Raw genomic sequence first — 20,597 nt, forward strand, 5'->3', positions numbered from 1 at the left:
CTAAAGAATAGGCCTATACTGTTGAAATTGCTCCCTCTCCTGATCATGGAGGAGACTGCACAGATTTGTATTTATTTTACAGTTCACATATCCACTTTATTTGGCGTAAACTCTAAAACTAGGGGAGAATCTCAATCTGATACTCCTTGCGTCCTCTCTCCTCGCCTCCTTCTCAACACCCATTGGAGGAGAAAGTCACACAGGCGGGACCTCTGGCTTTCTTATCCAATGGGTTTTGAGAAGGAGCCGAAGAGTATGCAATCGAGATTCTCCCAATAATCTGAAGATATACTAACGTCCTATCTGCAGACCACATAATTGTAAAACAGCTAGTGGGTCTTCTCCAGGAAAACAGGGTGGTAAAGGCCATTCGACCGTAGGCCACACAGTGACATTTGCAAAAGGTAAATACCAAAGCGGAGGGATACAAACACCCTTGTAGAACATGGCCGTCATCTCGTCTCTTTCATGCCCTGCCCATGTACAGTAACTTCTACTGTGATTGGCCTTGACGTTCTAGTATTAGCTTCTTATTGGCTTTTTACAAGTCACTAATGACGTTGAAGCTATAGTATTAGCTTCCTATTGGCTTCTTACAAGTCACTCATGCACTGGTGTCAATGACGTAAATTGTGCACTAGGTACACTGTATCGTTTGGCTGAACTGAATAGTTACATTTTACGTTAAACGGAAAAGGGTAGAGTGGATTTCTCTAAAGAGACATCGATCATGGTTATAGCGCTTTGTCTTTTGATTACATCTCTAATTTAAGCCGTTCCCGTATCTTTTCACACCATTGTCGATGTGATATTTCAGGGTAAGTGGAATGATACATTTGCTTTCTGCGTATTTTTCCTTGTAAGAACACGAATGTTTGTTTTAATCAAACAATTGTTGTCAGACGGATAGCTTATAATAGGCTAATTCGTATTGACAACATGATTCACCTCAATTGTATTTTGATTAGAATTTTGTCGGCCCAGTAGTCGCATTCATAGCTGACTAGATGGTTGGGTTGTATTTGTCGGAAGAGTTGAGGTTTGCAAGCAAGGTAGGCTAATGGCTGTCGGTCGGATTCGTCAGAGATCGTGAAATGGCCTAAAGAACTCCTTCGCTAGACGACAGATGAACCCTCCATGATGGTGTGAACAGTGAAAGCTCTCGGTTTAGAACGGAAGAGGTGCGTGCACGTTGACAACAGGGCCACAACCAAAATAAGAGCTAGAGCGAGCTGTCACAGTGGATACATTTTCTGCCTGTCAATTGCTGCGTTAACAACAACTGGGAACTCTGGAAAAATACGAGGTCAAATCATGACGTTAGTGATATTCAGGTCGTTAAGTCGGAGTTTTAGAAAGAGGGCAGAATTGGGTGACCATTCAAATGTATTTATTACAGTCGGAGCTCGTTTTTTCCCCCCGAGTTCCCAGTTGTTTTCAACGCTCAAAAGTCGGAGATTTCCGAGTACCGAACTCCACGTTGTTTTCAAAACAACTGGGAACACTTGCCGCGTTCAAACAACTAGGAACTAGGAAATCTCCGACTTCAGTGCGTTCAAGACGACTGGGAACTCGGGGTAAAAACGAGCTCCGACTGGAAAAATCGTTTAAACGGTCATCCAAGTCGGTAACTCTGTCATTTTTATAAAACTTTGTTTGCCAATTATTTTTCTAAGAAAATAATAAGTTACACTTCAGGCTACAAACAGTAGGCCATATGTATCCCCAGGATTAACAGCAATACTTTAATTTTCAATGTAGCTGTCAGTGACGAAGTACTCCGGTAGGCTAGCTATCAATAACAAAACATAATGTCACAGCATGCTGATAAATGAAGTTTGACAGTTTTCTTTGCATTTTACAATCACTATACCTCTTCAAATGTCATTATTGCACTTTGATTAACTTTCTTTGAATGTTATTCTTAAAACAAGCAACAAATCACTCATTTGTGATACTGGGGTTAGGAGATGATATACAATCCATGTGCACTCTGTACTGCACACAGGGGCCTACGATACACCATTACTTTAATACATTCTATGATTACATTTTGAAGGAAAAGTTGTTGTATGGAGCCTCTTATGCAGAGATGGTTTTTTGAAAGTATTTGGAAGGCCTTGAGCACCATTCAAATATAACAGATGTTACCTCACATGGGGGACATTTGCTCAGATCTCTGTGAGCAGTGCCATAGTACAGAGGGTAGGGATTCCCTAGTTGTTAATCCACCTAAATACTGTACTTTAGTTTATGCGTAACCTCTTGACCCATCAGCAGACATTAATATTAGATTCCGGGCCTTGATTTTAGATTCATAGTGGAACATTAATCATTTCAATATCATGTGACCTGAAAGTTGGCAGCCATGTTGTGTGGATGGTCAAATCAAATTTTGACACATGCGCCAAATACAACGGGTGTAGACTTGAACATGAAATGCTTACTAGCAAACCCATTCCCAACAATGCAGAGTTAAAAAGTAAGAAATGTGCTAAATAAAAAAGGAAATAGTACCATAATAAAATAACAAGGTTATATAGGAGTACCGGTACAGAGTCAATGTGCAGGGATACGAGGTAGTTGAGGTAAGTGTGTGTGTGCCTAGAGCCAGTGCAAGAGAGTCAGTGAAAAAAAAAATAATAATACAAGGGTGTCAATGCAAATAGTCCTGGTAGCCGCTTGATTAACTGTTCAGCAGTCTTATGGCCAGGGGGTAGAAGCTGTTCAGGAGCCTTTTGGTCCCAGACATGGCACTCCGGTACCACTTGCCGTGTGGTAGCAGAGAGAACAGTCTATGACTGGGGTGTCTGGAGTCTTACACTGACACTGCCTGGTATGTATGTACAGTTGAAGTCGGAAGTTTACATACACTTAGGTTGGAGTCATTAAAACTCGTTTTTCAACCACTCCAATAATTTCTTGTTAACAAACTATAGTTTTGGCAAGTCTACTTTGTGCATGACACAAGTAATTTTTCCAACAATTGTTTACAGACAGATTATTTCACTTATAATTCACTGTATCACAATTCCAGTGGGTCAGAAGTTTACATACACTAAGTTGACTGTGCCTTTAAACAGCTTGGAAAATTCCAGAAAATGTCATGGCTTTAGAAGCTTCTGATATGCTAATTGACATAATTTGAGTCAATTGGAGGTGTACCTGTGGATGTATTTTAAGGCCTAACTCCAAACTCAGTGCCTCTTTGCTTGACATCATGGGAAACTCAAAAGAAATCAGCCAAGACCTCAGAAAAAAATTGGATCATCCTTGGGAGCAATGGTTCATCCTTGGGAGCAATTTCCAAATGCCTGAAAGTACCACGTTCATCTGTACAAACAATAGTACGCAAGTATAAACACCATGGGACCACGCAGCCGTCATACCTCTCAGGATGGAGACGCGTTCTGTCTCCTAGAGATGAATGTACTGTAGTGTGAAAAGTGCAAATCAATCCCAGAACAACAGCGAAGGACCTTGTGAGATGCAGGAGGAAACGGCTACAAAAGTATCTTTATCCACAGTAAAACAAGTCCTATATCGAAATAACCTGAAAGGCCGCTCAGCAAGGAAGAAGCCACTGCTCCAAACCCGCCATTAAAAAAGCCAGACTACGGTTTGCAACTGCACATGGGGACAAAGATTGTACTTTTTGGAGAAATGTCCTCTGGTCTGATGAAACAAAAATATAACTGGTGCACTTCACAAAATAGATGGCATCATGAGGGAGGAAAATTATGTGGATATATTGAAGCAACATCTGAAGACTTGGTCGCAAATGGGTCTTCCAAATGGACAATGACCCCAAGCATACATCCAAAGTTGTGGCAAAATGGCTTAACTTCTTTGGGAACGGGGGCAGTATTGAGTAGCTTGGATGAATAAGGTGCCCAGAGTAAACTGCCTGCTACTCAGGCCCAGAAGCTAGAATTTGCATATAATTAGTAGATTTGGATAGAAAACACTCAAGTTTCCAAAACTGTTAAAATAATGTCTGAGTATAACAGAACTCATATGGCAGGCAAAAACCTGAAAAATCCAACCAGGAAGTGGGAAATCTGAGGTTTGTAGTTATTTTAAGTGATTGCCTATCCAATATACTGTGTCTATGGGGTTAGATTGCACTTCCTAAGGCTTCCACTAGATGTCAAGTCTTTAGAATGTTGTTTCAGGCTTCTACTGTGAAAGGGGAGCGAATAAGAGCTGTTTCAACCAGGGGTCTGGTTGAAAGCCTTTAGTTGTTGATCGTGCGCGGCCGTGAGCTCCGTTCTCTTTCCTTTCAAAAGACAAAGGAATTGTCCAGTTGGAATATTATTGAAGATTTCTGATAACATCCTAAAGATGTATCTACGAACTATAATGGAAATTATTTGACTTTTCGTCTGGACTTTGTGAGCGTGCCATGTGCATTTGGATTACTGGACTAAACGCGCAAACAAAAAGGAGGTATTTGGACATAAAGAGGAACTTTATCAAACAAAACGAACATTTATTGTCTAACATGGAGACCTGGGAGTGCCATCAGATGAAGAGCATCAAAGGTTAGTGATTAATTTTAATGCTATTTCTGACTTTTGTGACACCTCACCGTGGTTGTAATATGGCTGTAGGGTTTTCTGTGGCTAGGTGCTGACCTAACGTAATCGCATGGTGTGCTTTTGCCGTAAAGCCTTTTTGAAATCGGACACTGTGGCTGGATTAACAAGAAGTTTATCTTTAAAATGGTGTATAATACTTGTATGTTTGAGGAATTTTAATTATGAGATTTCTGTTGTTTGAATTTGACGCCCTGCAGTTTCACTGGCTGTTGGCGAGGTGGGACGGTAGCATCCCACACATCCCAGAGAGGTTAAGGACAACAAAGTCAAGGTATTGGAGTGGCCATCACATAGCCCTGACCTCAATCATATAGAAAATTTGTGAGCAGAACTGAGAAAACGTGTGCGAGCAAGGAGGCCTACAAACCTGACTCAGTTACACCACCTCTGTCCAGGAGGAATGGGCCAAAATTCACCCAACTTATTGTTGGAAGCTTGTGGAAGGCTAGCCAAAACGTTTGACCCAAGTTAAACAATTTAAAGACAATGCTACCAAATACTAATTGAGTGTATGTAAACTTCTGACCCAGTGGGAATGTGATGAAAGAAATAAAAGCTGAAATAAATAATTCTCTTTACTATTATTCTGACATTTCACATTCTTAAAATAAACTGGTGATCCTAACTGACCTAAGAAACGGAATTTTTACTAGGATTAAATGTCAGGAATTGTGAAAAACTGAGTTTACATTTATTTGGCTAAGGTGTATGTAAACGTCTGACTTCAACTGTATGTATAGAAGGCATTCAGCTCGTCTGGTAGGCTCATCACTGGGCAGCTCACAGCTGGGTTTCCCTTTGCAATACGTGATAGTTTACGAGCGTCGGAGAATGTGGAGTAGGGTTTAATTTTAGTCATGTAGTTACCAAAGTTAATTCAGTAAGGCTCTTCTGAATGGATTGTGACTTTTCATTAGTTTCTAATGAACTCATTCACATCGCTTCTTCTCACTCATCAGCGTGGTAGGTATTTATAGGGTGGTGACAAAATGTTACCTCATCAGTTTAGCATTACTTCTCTCTTCCTCTACCAAGTGCGCGGAATGTCATTCACCTATTAAAGTTCAGCCTATGAGCATGTCACTCTAAGGCAATTCCACCAAGATTGCTGATTTAACCTATTGGCTCACTCGTGCAATAATCACTATCCTTTCAATCAATGGGCATGAGTCTAGGGGAGTATTTGTCAACTCAACCTTGTCTATAAACTATCAAAAATAAATAAAGTCGCACACTCCGAGTATAATCTCCCAGCAATTTAATGGGTGGGGGTCCAAACCAGCTGCCCTGTCTCTGAGGAGCATTCATCGGAGAAGAGGTCTACCTCAGAATATAAGGAATTTCCTTGAATAGTTTCTGTCATTCAGTTAAGACTGTACTCGATTGAACTGTATTGTTTGATGGTTCGTCAGAGATCGTAGGGCGATTCCCTATAAGCATCTGGATTATTGTCCCGCTCCTTGAAAGCGGCAGCTCTACCCTTTAGCTCAGTGTGGATGTTGCCTGTAATCCATAGCTTCTGGTTGGGATATGTATGGTCACTGTGGGGACGGTGTCGTCGATGCACTTATTAATGAAGTCGGTGACCAATGTGGTAAACAAATCCATGCCATCTGATGAATCCCGGAATATATTCCATTCTGTTAGCCAAACAGTCCTGTAGCTTTGACCACTTCCGTATTGATGACGTAACTGGTACTTTCTTTTTGAGTTTTTGCTTGTTAGCAGGAATCGGGAAGATGGCGTTATGGTCAAACTAGCCAAATGGAAGGGGAGCTTTTATGAGTCTGTGTGGATTTTTGTTGTTGCCTGTAGTTGCACAGGTGACCTGCTGGTAGAAATGTAGGTAATACGGATTTCAGTTCACCGGCCACGAGAAGCGCAGTCTCTGGATGTGCATTTTCTTGTTTGCTTATGGCCCCATGCAGCTTGTTGAGTGCGGTCTTTGTGCCAGCATAGGTTTGTGATGGTAAATGGACAGCTACGAAAAATGTAACTCTATTTTTAAATAGTATGGTCTACAGCTTATTATGACGTATTCTAACTCAAGTGAGCAGAATCTCGAGACATCCTTAATATTAGAGATCGCGCACCAGCTGTTAATGCACCCCCCTTGAGTTTACCCAACGCTGCCATTCTGTCCTGCCGATGTATAGAGAAAACGGATGGATTGGTATTGTCCATGTCCTTGTTCAGCCACGTCTTGGAGAAACAGGATACAGTTCTTCAGATCACATCGATAGGATAGTCTCGACTGGAGTTGGTCCAGTTTATTGTACAGTGATTGCACGTTCGCCAATAGAACGGAGGGTATAGGCGGTTTATCCACTCGCCGACGTAGTCTCGTCAGGTATCCCGAAAACACTGGTCTCTTTAACGCCGCATCTTCCTTTTTCGAGTGTCAGGGATTTGGTTCTGGTCCGGGATGAGCAGAATGTCCTTCACCGCCAACTCGTTGAAGTAGAGGTTAGCGATCGCCGCTCTGATGTTCAGAAGCTCTCTTTGGTCATGTGAAACGATGGCGGAAACATTATGTACAAAAAAAGTTACCATTGCAAAGGAACAAACAAAATGGCACAGTTGGTCAGGTGCCCATAAAACAGCTGCTATTCCCTCCAGGCTAAGAACCGGGTCCCAAGGGATCTTAGTCTGATCCCAATGCTGCTGCTGGGGTAGAAGTATGCCAAACACAACCTTGTGCTTTGGGGCCAGTCTGAAGGATACTTGGATCATGTAGGTTCCCATCTCTCTGGGTCATTTAATACATTCTTGAAAATATACTTGTCTAACCCAACATAGGTAATGTGCTACAATGTAATGAAATCTCATCATGGTTATTGTAAGCCATACTTACTTTTGGAGCTCACTGTATTTCATACTGTACTGGGACAGTGACAATTTGTTGTTTTGGCTCTGTAATACAGCACTTTGGATTTTAAATTATATAATGACTGAGGTTAAAGTGCAGACTGTCAGCTTTAATCTGAGGGTATTTTCATCCATATCGGGTGAACCGTTTAGAAATTACATCAGTTTGTGTACATAGTCCCCCCCCCCATTTTAGGAGACTAAATGTATTTGGACAAATTCACATGTATTAAAGTTGTAAAAAGTTTAGTATTGGGTCCCTTATGCCTAGCTCTCAATGAATGCATCAAGCTTGTGACTTCACAAACTTGTTGGATGCATTTGCTGTTTTTGTTTGTTTCAGATTACTTTGTGCCCAATAGAAATGAACGGTAAATCATGTATTGTGTCATGTTGGAGTCACTGTTATTGTAAATAAGAATATAATGTTTCGAAACACCTCTACAGTAATTTGGATGCTACAATGATTACAGATAAGTGATGATGCCCAAGAAGATGGTATTTAGAGGATGTATTGACATGGGTGTTCGTCGAGGGTCGGCAAACCGTGCCAATAAATCCACCAAACACCGGCTTCGAGGGCATTATCGCTTTTATACAATTGGTTACCAACATATTCAAATAATGATTGACATATTTTCATGAAAGTTATTTTTGATGAATTTATTCATACTATTTCATCCTTCCACAAGATCTAGTCTCGACACAAATCTAGGATTTCTACCCAAACCACCTGGTCGTTCCTTCTATCGGTTCGGTTGCTAGAAAACGACCCAGTCTTTTTGTTCTGCATCTATGGACACGACCAAGTCGTTAGTTATTCCTTGCTTGTTAGCTAGCCAACTACGGCTAACTTAGTCATGGCAAACAGTGCAGCCAGAATAACAGCGAAGTAGCTGCATTTGTTTAAACTGTTTTCTAGTGACATTTATTTGGATTCCTCCATAACAATGAGGTGCGATATTTCCTGGCCTAGAAAATGTGCTGACTCGTCAGGACACTGTTGTTCAGAGAAGCTAGCCAACAACACAGCTAACACAATCACTTCAAACTGAAGCTGGAAAGACTGCAAACTAGCTGCACTTTGTTTCGTTTTCCCATTTTTCAATTGACATTTTTTTGTATATAGTCATAAAAATGATGCCAAATGATTCATGATTTCTACTGGCTGAGAAACGCCGCCTGTCTGACGTGCTCATTTCTACCGGACAGCTGCAGATCGGATTTGATTAATGAAACAAAGTTGCAAATGTCAGAGAGACAGACGGCAAGGTTTATACAAATCTCTGCAGTTGAAAAGTAAATGTTAGACTAAAAGAAATGTGAGAAGGTCTAGATGTATTTTTTTATAGTAGAGATCAGCCCAACTTGTCTGCTTGGGCTGATGAGACAGTGGATTGCGCAGGCCGATGGAACAGAGGAAATAGGCATTTTAACGTCATAGATTTAGTTGGTCGTAATTTGTGGAATAAACACCGGCTGGAATGCGGTTTTAACCAGGATTCAGGATTAGACCCACCTGTTGTATAATCCTGAATAAATAGTGAATAATGAGTGAGAAAGTTAGACGCACAAATATCATACCCCCAAGACATGCTCACCATTACAATAACACAGGAGGTTTTAACATTGTTGGGGGTATGATATTTGTGCATCTAACTTTCTCACTTATCATTATTCACGTTTCATTCAGGATTATCCGTAATTATGGTAGCATCCACAATAATTCGTTTAGAGACGGGTTATTCTTATTTGCAGTAATAGAATGAAACGCAACGAAAAACAAACCGGAAATGCATCCAAATCATTTGTAGAGTCACAAGTTTGATGCAGTCATTGTGTGCTATGAATATGGGAACAAATAGTTAACTATGTACAAAAAGTGCTGCAATTTCTAAATGGTTCACCCAATATGGATGAAAATGCCGTCAAATGGGGAACAGCTAAAACAACGGTCACTGTTACTTTTGGAGCTCACTGTAGTTTGCTACACAAAACATCAGCCAGAGTTAAACCAACTTTTGATTTTGTTGGGAATTCATGGGATGTAAAAAAACCCCAAAAAAACAGGATAAATATTACAAATAAAACAATGGAGTACACATGAAAGCTGTTATCAGAATCCAATGTGAACTTACAACCTTCTGAAACACAGTATCATAAGCCACTCTAAGCCAGCTGTGCTAATTGACAGACCAAGAGACTAATCTATCACTTTGTGAGATCTTCGGGAAGATGCTGTCACAGATGGCCACTAGCCAGTTCACTAGTCAAGTAATTGTACATGTGACACACCTCCCCACCAACCTATATCAATGAACTCAAGTTAACCAAGAAAATAATTTGTACTTGTTTCTCTTCACCAAATCTTCAACAGGATCAGTAGCTCCCACTGATTTACACTACAGGATGATCTATGGTGATTGAGATAAAGGCTGGCCTGGCTTGTTTATATTTAAAGTTATCCACAGTAGTAAAACATCTTCCTCTTCTCCTGTCATTTTCTGGTTGAACTGAAGGAGCAGGGGCCCTGAGGGCTTAACGATATTTGTCCTCATATGCTTCAGGATTGGATTGATATCAGAAGAGATTAGTGTTTTGGGGAAAGCTGTTGGGAATAACAGATGCTACACCTCTGAAACCTTTGTTAGATCTTGTATTGTTAAGAAGGCAGGTCCATAGCATAGTGGCATGAAATAATTGTGATTGAGAATGTTTTGCGGTTCTCTGGTGTGACGGTACTATGTAACAGGGTTTTCTTCTTGATCACAAATGGGGCTTAGGAGGTGGGTGTGGTGTCTTTAGATATTGGCGGTGTAGCCAATTTCCTGCGACTCTACAAATATCTCCATGGACTTGTGAGAGAGTGTTGCCGTTTTTAAAGCTTATTTCCTACAATTCTACGCTTTGCCATGGCTAATGGTGTATTATTTTGCTCAAACGTAAGAACAGAATCTATTCTGCTAAATTGTTTTTGGAATTGATTATTTTTCCCTGACTGTCTAGCTTTTATTTTTGTGATTTTGTTATTTCTCCAAATTATTATTTAAAAAATAGATAGGTCATTTATCTTTTCCACGTACTTTCTGGTTGTAGTTATTTTAAGTTTACACTGAAAGGTTTTTCCATCCCGATTGTAAAATAAAATGTCTATATTTTACTGTTTGGATTTAGGCGACCCGCCCAAAGATTAATGGCAGACAAATCCCTTTGTAATACCGAGCACCATGTGCTCTTATGGTCACATGCTGACACACCAGGAACTCACTTACTGACACAATTTAGTTCGCACCTGTCATGTTCCGCTATTGTGTTAGACCTGACAGGACCTGTGAACGCTCTTCCCTCAACAAGAGTTTGCTATTGGAAGCCAATGTGACAGGAGTCATCGCAAAGAGACTCCATGTAGCCCTGGTGTGAGACTTCTGGCGCATGAGGAGATTGAAGATATCGGCGGTCATCTCCATCAATAGAAAAGGTTAGAGGAGAGGGATGTGAGGTGACAAGGAAAAGTCTGAAATTCAAGAGATGCATAATGAATATGAGGAGAGGTTATAGGGAGAACCCAGTAGGCCTAGGTGAGTTTCATGGTGAGATAAGGGTGAGTGATCAAGCAGGTGAAGCTGTATCTAAAAATACTAATTATCAGGTCTCTACCTCTCTGCATGTAACCCAGCAAAGTCTTTGCAAACCACTAAACCTAGACTCACGAAAAAAGACAGAACTGTCATTTTCTCAGCCTTTCCTCCACTGTGAAGTAATAACGACAGATCCCTTGTACTCATCGCTTATAGTAACCGATGAGTACTATAAGCTGCCCTCTTCAAGGCTTGGTCCTCATTCTAGGGCTTTGCCCACATTTCATTGACCAATGCGTAATCTGCTGAAAGGTCTGTGCCACTAATTACTGTACACCATTCAAACCGATAGATGCCTCGCCTGGCTGTATTGTGCTCTCTCTTTTAATCAGAGGACATTTTCACGGGGTGCGAAAGCAACGTTTTCAAGGGGGTGTCCATGCAGGTCGATAGAACCAAGGTGACTGAAGGCCTGCCCTTGACAGATGAGGCGTCCTCTGTAAGGTCTCAGCAACCCGGAGCGGTCCATTTCAGACTAACATATTTTTCTGCCCGAGCCTGTCCAGTGTCTGAGTCTGGGCTCAAGTTGAAAGCCACGTCTCTCCTCTGAGGTTCCTGTAATGTCAGAGTGAGCTCGGTTCTGCTCCGGCTCAGCGTGAGTCGAGCCGCGGCCTCATTATCTTTTGCGTCTAATCAGTCCTCCAGCCAGCTCTTAATTGAGCCATCAGCGCCTTAAGGGGGAGGATGGATGTGTCAATTAGAGTAACGAGAGGGAGTAGCCATGCCAAGTGCAGCACAGGGAGGACATGCCTTGCAGAGCAGAATCCTTGTTCTGGTTCATTCTACGGCTAATCCAATAGACCAACTATAGCCGAATATGTCAAGAACTTGTTAGGTTGCAGAGTTTTTACTTCTTGTATGTCATTCATTCTCCCCCCCCCCATGCTGCTTGGGTCTTTGCTGCAATACCTCGTTGAGGTATTTATGCAGGGTCAGCCTCTCAACCAGCTACAATTTGTCCCAGTCTCAATTTCGGACAATTGGATGGAGAATATTTTTGTGTGGAGGCTTTGGGTTCTAAGCTTTTGTAGTTTTAGTTTTTTTTAAATGTGGATTTTGTTCTATGGTATACTGTTGGGGTTTGGCACATCCACAACTTATTCCCTGAACTCACCAGCCGCTGTTTACTATTGTTCTGTCGAGAAAGGGGCAAGTGCAAAGAGGCTAAATTGTAATATATATATTTATTTATTTTACTGGAAGAAAATATAAAAAAATCTGGAAAAGTGAGTGAACAGACATTGGAATCAAGGACTGATCTCATTTTCAGGAGAGGGTAGAATGCGAGTTCTAATGTCTAGGATTACCATGAATATGGTGATGGTACATAAAAAGCAATTTTCTTGCCCAATATGGACGTAGTCACCTACATGCAGTTTCCCTCGATGGAGTGTCACATTGTGTCATAGGCTTTTATTCAGATTAAACACTCTCGAGCGAATGTAATGTTTGATAATGGAAATGATCACAGGGATGAACACTTGGGTGCTTTTGGAGTTCATTTTCCTGTCATGGCCTGTGTCTTCAGACTGTTAACTGTCTTGTGACCTACATAGGCAAAGCCCTGCTCTAACTCTGTCTTTTAATGGCACTTGCCATCATATAAACACACATTTTAAGTTATTCAGTCGTGATAGAAAATAACAAAAAGCCCTGGAATGAGTAGGTGTGTCCAAACTTGACTGGTACTGTACATGGGCAGCAGCACCCCCCCCCCCCCCCAAGTCCTTTAATGATGAAATAAAGCTGGTTTTGTGGAGGACCTAAGTGCTCTCCACCAGCTACAGAGATGGCTTTGCATATTTTCCATCTGGCCTCACAGTGATCCCACTGAAAAGCTACGGGCTTGAAGGGTCAGCGCTTGAAGGGGAAACGCTTTTGGCATTTACATAACAGCCACAGGGCTGTGTTCATGTGTAGATAAGTTGTGGTGGCATTATTGGACAGTACAGTGACAGTCGTCTGTTATTTGGCGTAACAGTTGGACACCATCACATTGAATGACAGACAGGCCTATCATTCAGTGTAACTGAATAGTTCCATATTCAACGGTATGTGGTCGCTTTGCATGCATAACCCATGTTTCTCTTACACCATTCCATATCCTGGAATACTTGGTTGGTTGATAAAATGAGCTTTAGCTTGGATACATCATGCCAAGTTTGTCATATCAGTCCAAACCATCAAACACGTGTGGCTATTGCACTGTGAGCACACAGTGAGGGGCCACGACAACCTTGCATGGCTGTCAGAGACCTGACAGAAGAGCGTGAATTCTGAACTTGTTCCCCCTCAAATTGAAACAGTCTTTTAGAAGTAGTGAAACTTGTGAATATGAAGGTGGACGGCACATGTACTAAAGGACACAGGTGGGTTCTGACTGAGGGGGGGGGGGGGGGGTGGTCTGCGCAAATTTACCTGGTTTCCTTTCGGTCATTAGTTATAGTGCAATTTACCTCCACATTGATCCTGGTGACCCACTGTGTATGCAGGATTTCCCTCCGGCTGAGCATTAATTGGACTCGATGCACTTAGCATCTAGGGAAGCTGCAATACTGTACGACACATGGAATGAGATTGGAATAGAGATGCTTTCCCTTATGCTTCTGATCCCAGCTTAGGGAGGGCACTAGGCTATAGCCTGGGTTTGTATTAAAACCACTCATGAATTCATATAAAAATACATGGACGGTACAACCAAGCGCCAAATAACAAATAGGTTGTTCGTCAAACTCCGAGAACAGCTAATTGAACACGGTTTTACAAATCGCCCGTAAGACCCTCTCTCGATGTGGGCCTACTTACAACAGAGTCTTATGAGAGGAATATGAGGATGTAATAGATCTTTGCAGCTTTTTTCATGCGTGTAATGGAAATGTATGCTGAATGGAAATGAACCCCTGCTAAAAGAGGAAACATGTTGTGTGGACTATGGTGAAAGAGATCCAGCTTTGTTCCAGGTCCAGCGGCTTTGGGCTTTGGCAGGAAGTGCCTAATGTTAAGGGGGATGGCTAATTCCGGTCATGTGTAAATGTTCTTGGCGAATGAAGGTGATTCTGATATCTGTTCAGTCATTTTAGTTCCCTCTTCAGTATTCAGCTTTTGAAATCGCTGCAGAATGTTTTCGAGCTACATCGCTTCACCCCCCAGTCTCAGGCCCCAAGGAACAAGGTTTGACTCCAGAGTAGGAAATTGGCCTTGATGCTTCTTCTCATCTTGTCGTTTCACTTTAGTCTATGAAACCATCATGCTACACGCTAATATGCTACAGACTTCTAATCTACCAGTCTCACCTGGAAGTACAAGCCACCCTGTTGTCACAGACCAGCCTTGATGAATTGAAGGCTGTCGCTAATAGGATGGAAGTGCTAGCGGCGGTTAGCATGCCTTTCCTCAATGTGAGGCTGTGGGATCACGTCTGATGGGGAGGAGTGACAATGGCAGGATGACATCAGAGCCTTTCTGCCATTGAGCTGCGGGGAGTATTGTACTTGTCTTTCTCTGTGCGTGCCTAAACTGACTGACTGGAGAAGCATAATAGCTGGGGTGTGTGTGCTCAGACAGGTCAGACTGCATTACCTGGGCTATTGTCCTTGAGCCACAGGTTTTGAAAAATGACATGTTTCTCTCATATAACTGGGTACACAGTACTTACAGACATGTTAACAGTAAGTTGCCGTATTGGGAGCAAATCTGCTTTGTTGAATCAGTCCAATTAATACATTTACAGCCTGCGGTTAGTTTAGTTGTCTTTTAGTTAGTTTTATTCCCCCCTCACAGTGTAGTGTAGACCACAGTTTCTGAGGCATTTTGGTCACATACAGCTGAAACACGGCATCTGTTCTATGAGAACGCACCATAAGGGTTGTTTCCTGTGTGTACATAAGGAATGTAGAAGTAACTCTCTCTCCCCTCCCTTTCCAGGAGTGCCATCGTCCGCACCACAACAACGGCCGAGAAACCGGTGACCTTTTGACCTGAGTGAACAATGAACTGAGGGCAACCCCCCCCACCCCACCCCTACCCCTCCCCCCACCCCCTCTCCACCAGCTCTAGCAACAGAAAACCCTCTGCCCCGTAAACCCCAGACCTGGGCAGAGGAGTGTGTGTGTGCGCACGACTGCGTGTGGTGTGTGTTTTCTGAGTCTGCCCGTGCTCCAGAAAGAGCTAAAAGGCTAACCTCCCCCCCTCGCCTGAGAGGAGTCACTTCTGACCTTTGACCCTGTTTGACTGACCCCAGCCAACACATTCACCACCAGGAAGCATGGGGAGGAAGAAGATTCAGATCCAACGGATCACCGATGAGAGGAACAGACAGGTGAGACTGAGATGTGGCCGTGTCTCCAAAGTCTGTACCAACGCTATTGTTGTTGTTGTTATAGTCGACCCTTTATAAAATAGGTGAGAAAGATGGGGCCTTGTTTCTTTGAATACTGAAAAAAAAAGTCATCCTTCCTTCCTCCCAATCCAGTTATACCCAGGTTGACCCATGTATGTGTTGGCCCATAGCTATTTGATTAGATGTTCAGGAGTCTTATGGCTTGGTGGTAGAAGCTGTTTAGAAGCCTCTTGGACCTAGACTTGGCGCTCCAGTACCGCTTGCCGTGCGGTAGCAGAGAGAACAGTCTATGACTAGGGTGGCTGGAGTCTTTGACAATTTTTAGGGCCTTCCTCTGACACCGCCTGGTATAGAGGTCCTGGATGGCAGGAAGCTTTGCCCCAGTGATGTAGGCCGTACGCACTACCCTCTGTAGCGCCTTGCGGTTGGAAGCCAAGCAGTTGCCATACCAGGCAGTGATGCAACTGTTCAAGATGCTCTCGATGGTGCAGCTGTAGAAACTTTTGAGGATCTGAGGACCCATGCCAAATCTTTTCAGTGTCCTGAGGGGGGATATGTTTTGTCATGCCCTCTCTACGACTGTCTTGGTGTGTTTGGACCATGTTAGTTTGTTGGTGATTTGGACACCAAGGAACTTGACGCTCTCAACCTGCTCCACTACCGCCCTATTGATGAGAATGGGGTGTGCTCGGTCCTCTTTTTCCTGTAGTCTGACAATCATCTCCTTTGTCTTGGTCATAATGAGGGAGAGGTTGTTGGCCTGGCACCACACTGCCAGGTCTCTGACCTCCTCCCTATAGGCTGTCTCATCGTTGTCAGTGATCAGGCCTACCACTGTTGTGTCATCAGCAAACTTAATGATGCTGTTGGAGTTGTACCTGGCCATGCAGTCATGAGGGAACAGGGAGTACAGGAGGGGACAGAGCACACACCCCTGAGGGGCCCCTGTGTTGAGGATCAGCGTGGTGGATGTTACCTACCCTCACCACCTGGGGCGGCCTGTCAGGAAGTCCAGTATCCAAGGGAGGTGTTCCAGGGTCCTTAGCTTGATGATGAGCTTTGAGGGCACTACGGTGTTGAACACTGAGCTGTAGTCAATGAATAGCATTCTCACGTAGGTATTCCTTTTGTCCAGGTGGGAAAGGGAAGTGTGGAGTGCAATAGAGATTGCATCATCTGTGGATCTGTTGGTGCGGTATGCAAATTGGAGTGGGTCTAGGGTTTCTGGGATAATGGTGTTGATGTGAGCCTTGACCAGCCTTTCAAAGCACTTCATGGCTACAGACGTGAGTGCTACGGGTCGGAAGTCATTTAGGCAGGTTGCCTTAGTGTTCTTCGGCACAGGGACTATGGTGGTCTGCTTAAAACATCATATTTGTAAGCCGCTCTGGATAAGAGCATCTGCTAAACGACTTAAATGTAAATGTATATTGTGTTGGCTTTCTGCCGTATTTGGGAAGTCAAAGGCCTAAGGATGAGTTAGCAGTGACAGCTGTACAGATATCTTATTTTTTTTCTTTTTTTTTCTTCTCCTCCGTTCTCGGCCTGTCTGCTCCTCCCCCACCTTCTCTGAGCAGAGCAGAGCAGGCAGGCCCGTTGCCCTTGCGACTCCAGACTCCACACAGACACAGGTGTGCTGCTCTAGAGCCAGTACTGTTCATTTGCACAATGTCGCTTGTAAATGTCCAAACTCACCAAAAATGACATTTGGTAGCTCCTACTTATATATGTATCACTTTATGAGTTGGACTGCCTGTCTTTGCAATTCATTTTTTTTGGTTTGCTCTCGTTAGCATGTTTAGCTAGCAGCCTCCATGGAAATTTGCTATTATTTGGGCTAATTTTGATAGCATTCTGGTAGTTGATGTCCAATGGGCTCTTGTGTTTTGGCGCCCCCTAGTGTACTAAGCCAGTAATACCTTAAATCCCGGGATTAGTGAAGGATGGTATGACATGAAAATTTTGATTCTGCCCAACCCAAGTGCAAATGTATATCTTTCTCTATGTTAGTGTCACTGAGCCCATTTAACGAACATCGTATCAGTGTTGTAGTGTAATATTACTGTTTCCTGGGTTCGTGCATCTTTGTTTGTTTGAGGGCGTTTGTGTTTGACTTGAATGGAGCGCTCATGTACCCATAGCCCTTTCTGAGAGTGCATAGTGTTTCAGGCCGAGCAGGCACAGAGTTTAAACCAGCATGGAGTCAATCAGATCACACACAGCTCTGCGGACAGCTGCTCCAGATAAATCAATCCGCCCACAGCAGCTGCAGGCCAGTGGACACAGTAATATCAGGGACAGAAGTTACTGATCTCTCTCACTCTCTCTGTCTGTGTGTTTTAAAAGGGTGAGTGTTTCGAAATGGTAAGAGTGTGTGTGAGTGAGATTGTGGGCCGAGTTTAGGGATGTCTCTGTGTGCTACTGTTTTGGGAAAAATGTGCAATTGTACTGTATGTGCAAGTGAGTTTCTCATTTTCAAGGAGTCATCTGTTACGGTTCTTGTTCACATATAGGTATAGAGTTACCAACCACCACCCTGCTATTTGACTGATGTTCCGATTTTTAGATTAATTTATTAGTCATGAATGGTTAAACATGAAAATAATCTTCCTGGTTGTACATAAGCAAAATACATAAACTGACCATAGCCTTGTACCAGTTTTATGTCAGTTATTCAGTGACAGATGTTCCTCGTTCACATTCCTACATTCCTCCCCAATAACAACTGTTATTGCCTCCGGTAATTCAGAAATGTACACACACACAACATGGATACACGAAACGTTCAAATCAAATCCAGAATTGCTGACCAAAGGTCACGTATCACTACAGTAGCGTTGCATAATAGCGTCTTACAAAAGCATAACCCCAGTAATGTTACACCCTTCCTTGTCCTCACGCTCTTCCGTGTGCTTGTGCGCACTTGCTTGCGTGTGCGTTTTGTGTCGGTGTGAGAAGATAGGATATTAAAGGCCCTTATCAGTTTTATCATCAAATCATCTCATAGGTATGTTCATGGATCTGAGAAACGGGGAAGGAGAGTTGGGGGGGAGAAGGGTAAAGAGAACTGTGATTAGTTGGCAAAGCTGGGACATGTTCATTCGGCACGAAACTGAAGAAAACAGTCTGAAATGGAAGGAGATGTTTTTCGTGGCACAATGTTGTGAAGCATTTTGCTACAGTGTGCCCTAATGAAAACGTCACTGAAGAACCTGATGGTGGCACCAATTTAAATGAAAATGAATAGCAGGTAAAGAAAAATCGCACTGCCGGTTCACTCAGATTTGTAACGCTGCCGGACGTGTTAATGACATGAATTTACCCTCTACAGACACACCACAACTCATTTTCACGCCTTCCTTTCCTCAACCTCTGCAAGCTCTTCCCACATCCCTCCGTTATGTTATTACGTAAAGGACTTTGTGACAATGCTGATGGCAAAAGTGCTTATATTAATAAATGTAATGGAGAATAAATAAATAAATCTCCTCCCATCCAGGTGACGTTCACCAAGAGGAAGTTTGGCCTGATGAAGAAGGCGTACGAGCTGAGCGTGCTGTGCGACTGTGAGATCGCCCTCATCATCTTCAACCACTCCAACAAGCTGTTCCAGTACGCCAGCACCGACATGGACAAGGTCCTGCTCAAGTACACCGAGTACAACGAGCCCCACGAGAGCCGGACCAACGCTGACATCATCGAGGTAAAGCCATCAGCCTCTAACCGTGCCACTTTTGCTTGAGCATGCCTGGAATGCCAGGTGGGCAGGGTTTGTGCTTTTGTGACTATTCCATTGGTCCCACTGCACCAGGCAAGCTCAATCACTCGCAGTTAACCGCTTTGAACCCAGTTCTTGGCAGAACAACGAACCGTATTTGCAGCCACAGTGTCGGGTTGCCTTTCTGTAGCCTCCAGTGTTGTGGAACGCAGATAGCAGCCAGAGAGGGAATGGGAATGTTGTCTCAGAACTGAGCTGTGTCTTCTTGCCAGATCCGCAAGTCTGAAACTCTCGTGTGCACTAGTTCATATTCAGCCAGACTAACCTCCACCTTCCGTGTCATCTTTTCCTCTCGTCTCCCTCCGCTCTTTTTCACCCTGTCATCACAGACGTTGCGAAAGAAAGGCTTCAGCGGTTGCGAAAGTCCCGAGCCGGACGGAGAGGACTCCATAGACCAGATCCCCCTGAACGACGACAAATACCGCAAGACCACCGAAGACCTAGACATCCTCTTCAAGCGCTACGGTGTAAGTATCTCCCTCTCTCACTATCTCCCCCAATCTGAAACCCCTTGCCCTTAGCTTGCCACTATCCCCTAGTACGGCTACTAGTACTGGGATAGGTCAAATAAGTGCACTGGCTGCTGGTACTCAAATAGAGGTTTGAGGAACACTGGTGGAAGCTCCCTTTCACCTAAAGAGCAGTATCACACTGCTATTCTTCCATTGTCTGTCTATCAAATGTCAAGAGGCCTGAAACATGGTTGTAAAGTGCTAACTGTCAATTCTCTCATCGCTTTCAGTCTTCGGTCCCGCCCCCCACATTCTCTGTGCCCGTCACCGTCCAGGCCTCTAATCAGAACGCATTGCAGTTCAGTAACCCTGGGAACGCCATGGTGACCACCTCCTACGTGACGTCGTCATCGCTCTCTGACAACCACCACCTGTCACCCCAGCCGCCGGCGCTCCAGAGAAACACAGTATCTCCCGGGTTGCCACAGCGACCGGCCAGCGCAGGTGAGCGAAAGAGCGGGAGCGCCTTCTACTGTGGCATGTGGAGGAAATTAGGTTGTCATCTTTTCTCTCCACACAAACTCTGTGCTCTGCCATAACCAGGGTCATGTTCATCATGACATGCAATGGAAAATGTTTAAAATGATTTGCAACAGCAAACGAATATGAGCGTTTCTTAACTCCAGGTAGTCCCTCCATGTTTCAGTCTATTTGGTGCCAAATGAACAAGACCCTGGTTCCAATCAATGAATTGGAAACCTGTTCCAAATTAATAAGTTATTCTGAAGCAATGAATCCAGATAACTTTGGACCAAATATACATGTATTTGTTTGAGTATTTTCAAATAATGTGGTTGAAATCAACTACTTCTATTGGAAGTATTTGAAAATATTTTTAAATAACTTATAAATAGCTTAACA

General features: G+C 43.3%; 1 protein-coding gene across 11 annotated transcripts in view; it reads left to right on the top strand.

The window, feature by feature from the left end:
• Positions 1-623: 623 nt before the first annotated feature.
• LOC115173645 (myocyte-specific enhancer factor 2D homolog) overlaps positions 624-20,597 on the top strand; it is a 31,016-nt gene continuing 11,042 nt past the window's right edge. For 4 of the 11 annotated variants that reach the window (XM_029731940.1, XM_029731946.1, XM_029731948.1 and 1 more), the window contains exons 1-5: positions 625-818; positions 15,032-15,425; positions 18,946-19,149; positions 19,554-19,697; positions 19,967-20,180. In XM_029731940.1, the coding sequence (XP_029587800.1) occupies positions 15,372-15,425; positions 18,946-19,149; positions 19,554-19,697; positions 19,967-20,180 (616 nt within the window). In that variant the 5' untranslated portion in view covers positions 625-818; positions 15,032-15,371. Of the gene's footprint in view, positions 819-15,031; positions 15,426-18,945; positions 19,150-19,553; positions 19,698-19,966; positions 20,181-20,597 lie in introns of all 11 variants that reach the window. The other 7 variants (XM_029731941.1, XM_029731949.1, XM_029731951.1 and 4 more) reach the window with 4 other exon arrangements.

The sequence above is a fragment of the Salmo trutta genome, chromosome 34, assembly GCF_901001165.1.
Source record: "Salmo trutta chromosome 34, fSalTru1.1, whole genome shotgun sequence".
NCBI classification, from domain to species: domain Eukaryota; kingdom Metazoa; phylum Chordata; class Actinopteri; order Salmoniformes; family Salmonidae; genus Salmo; species Salmo trutta.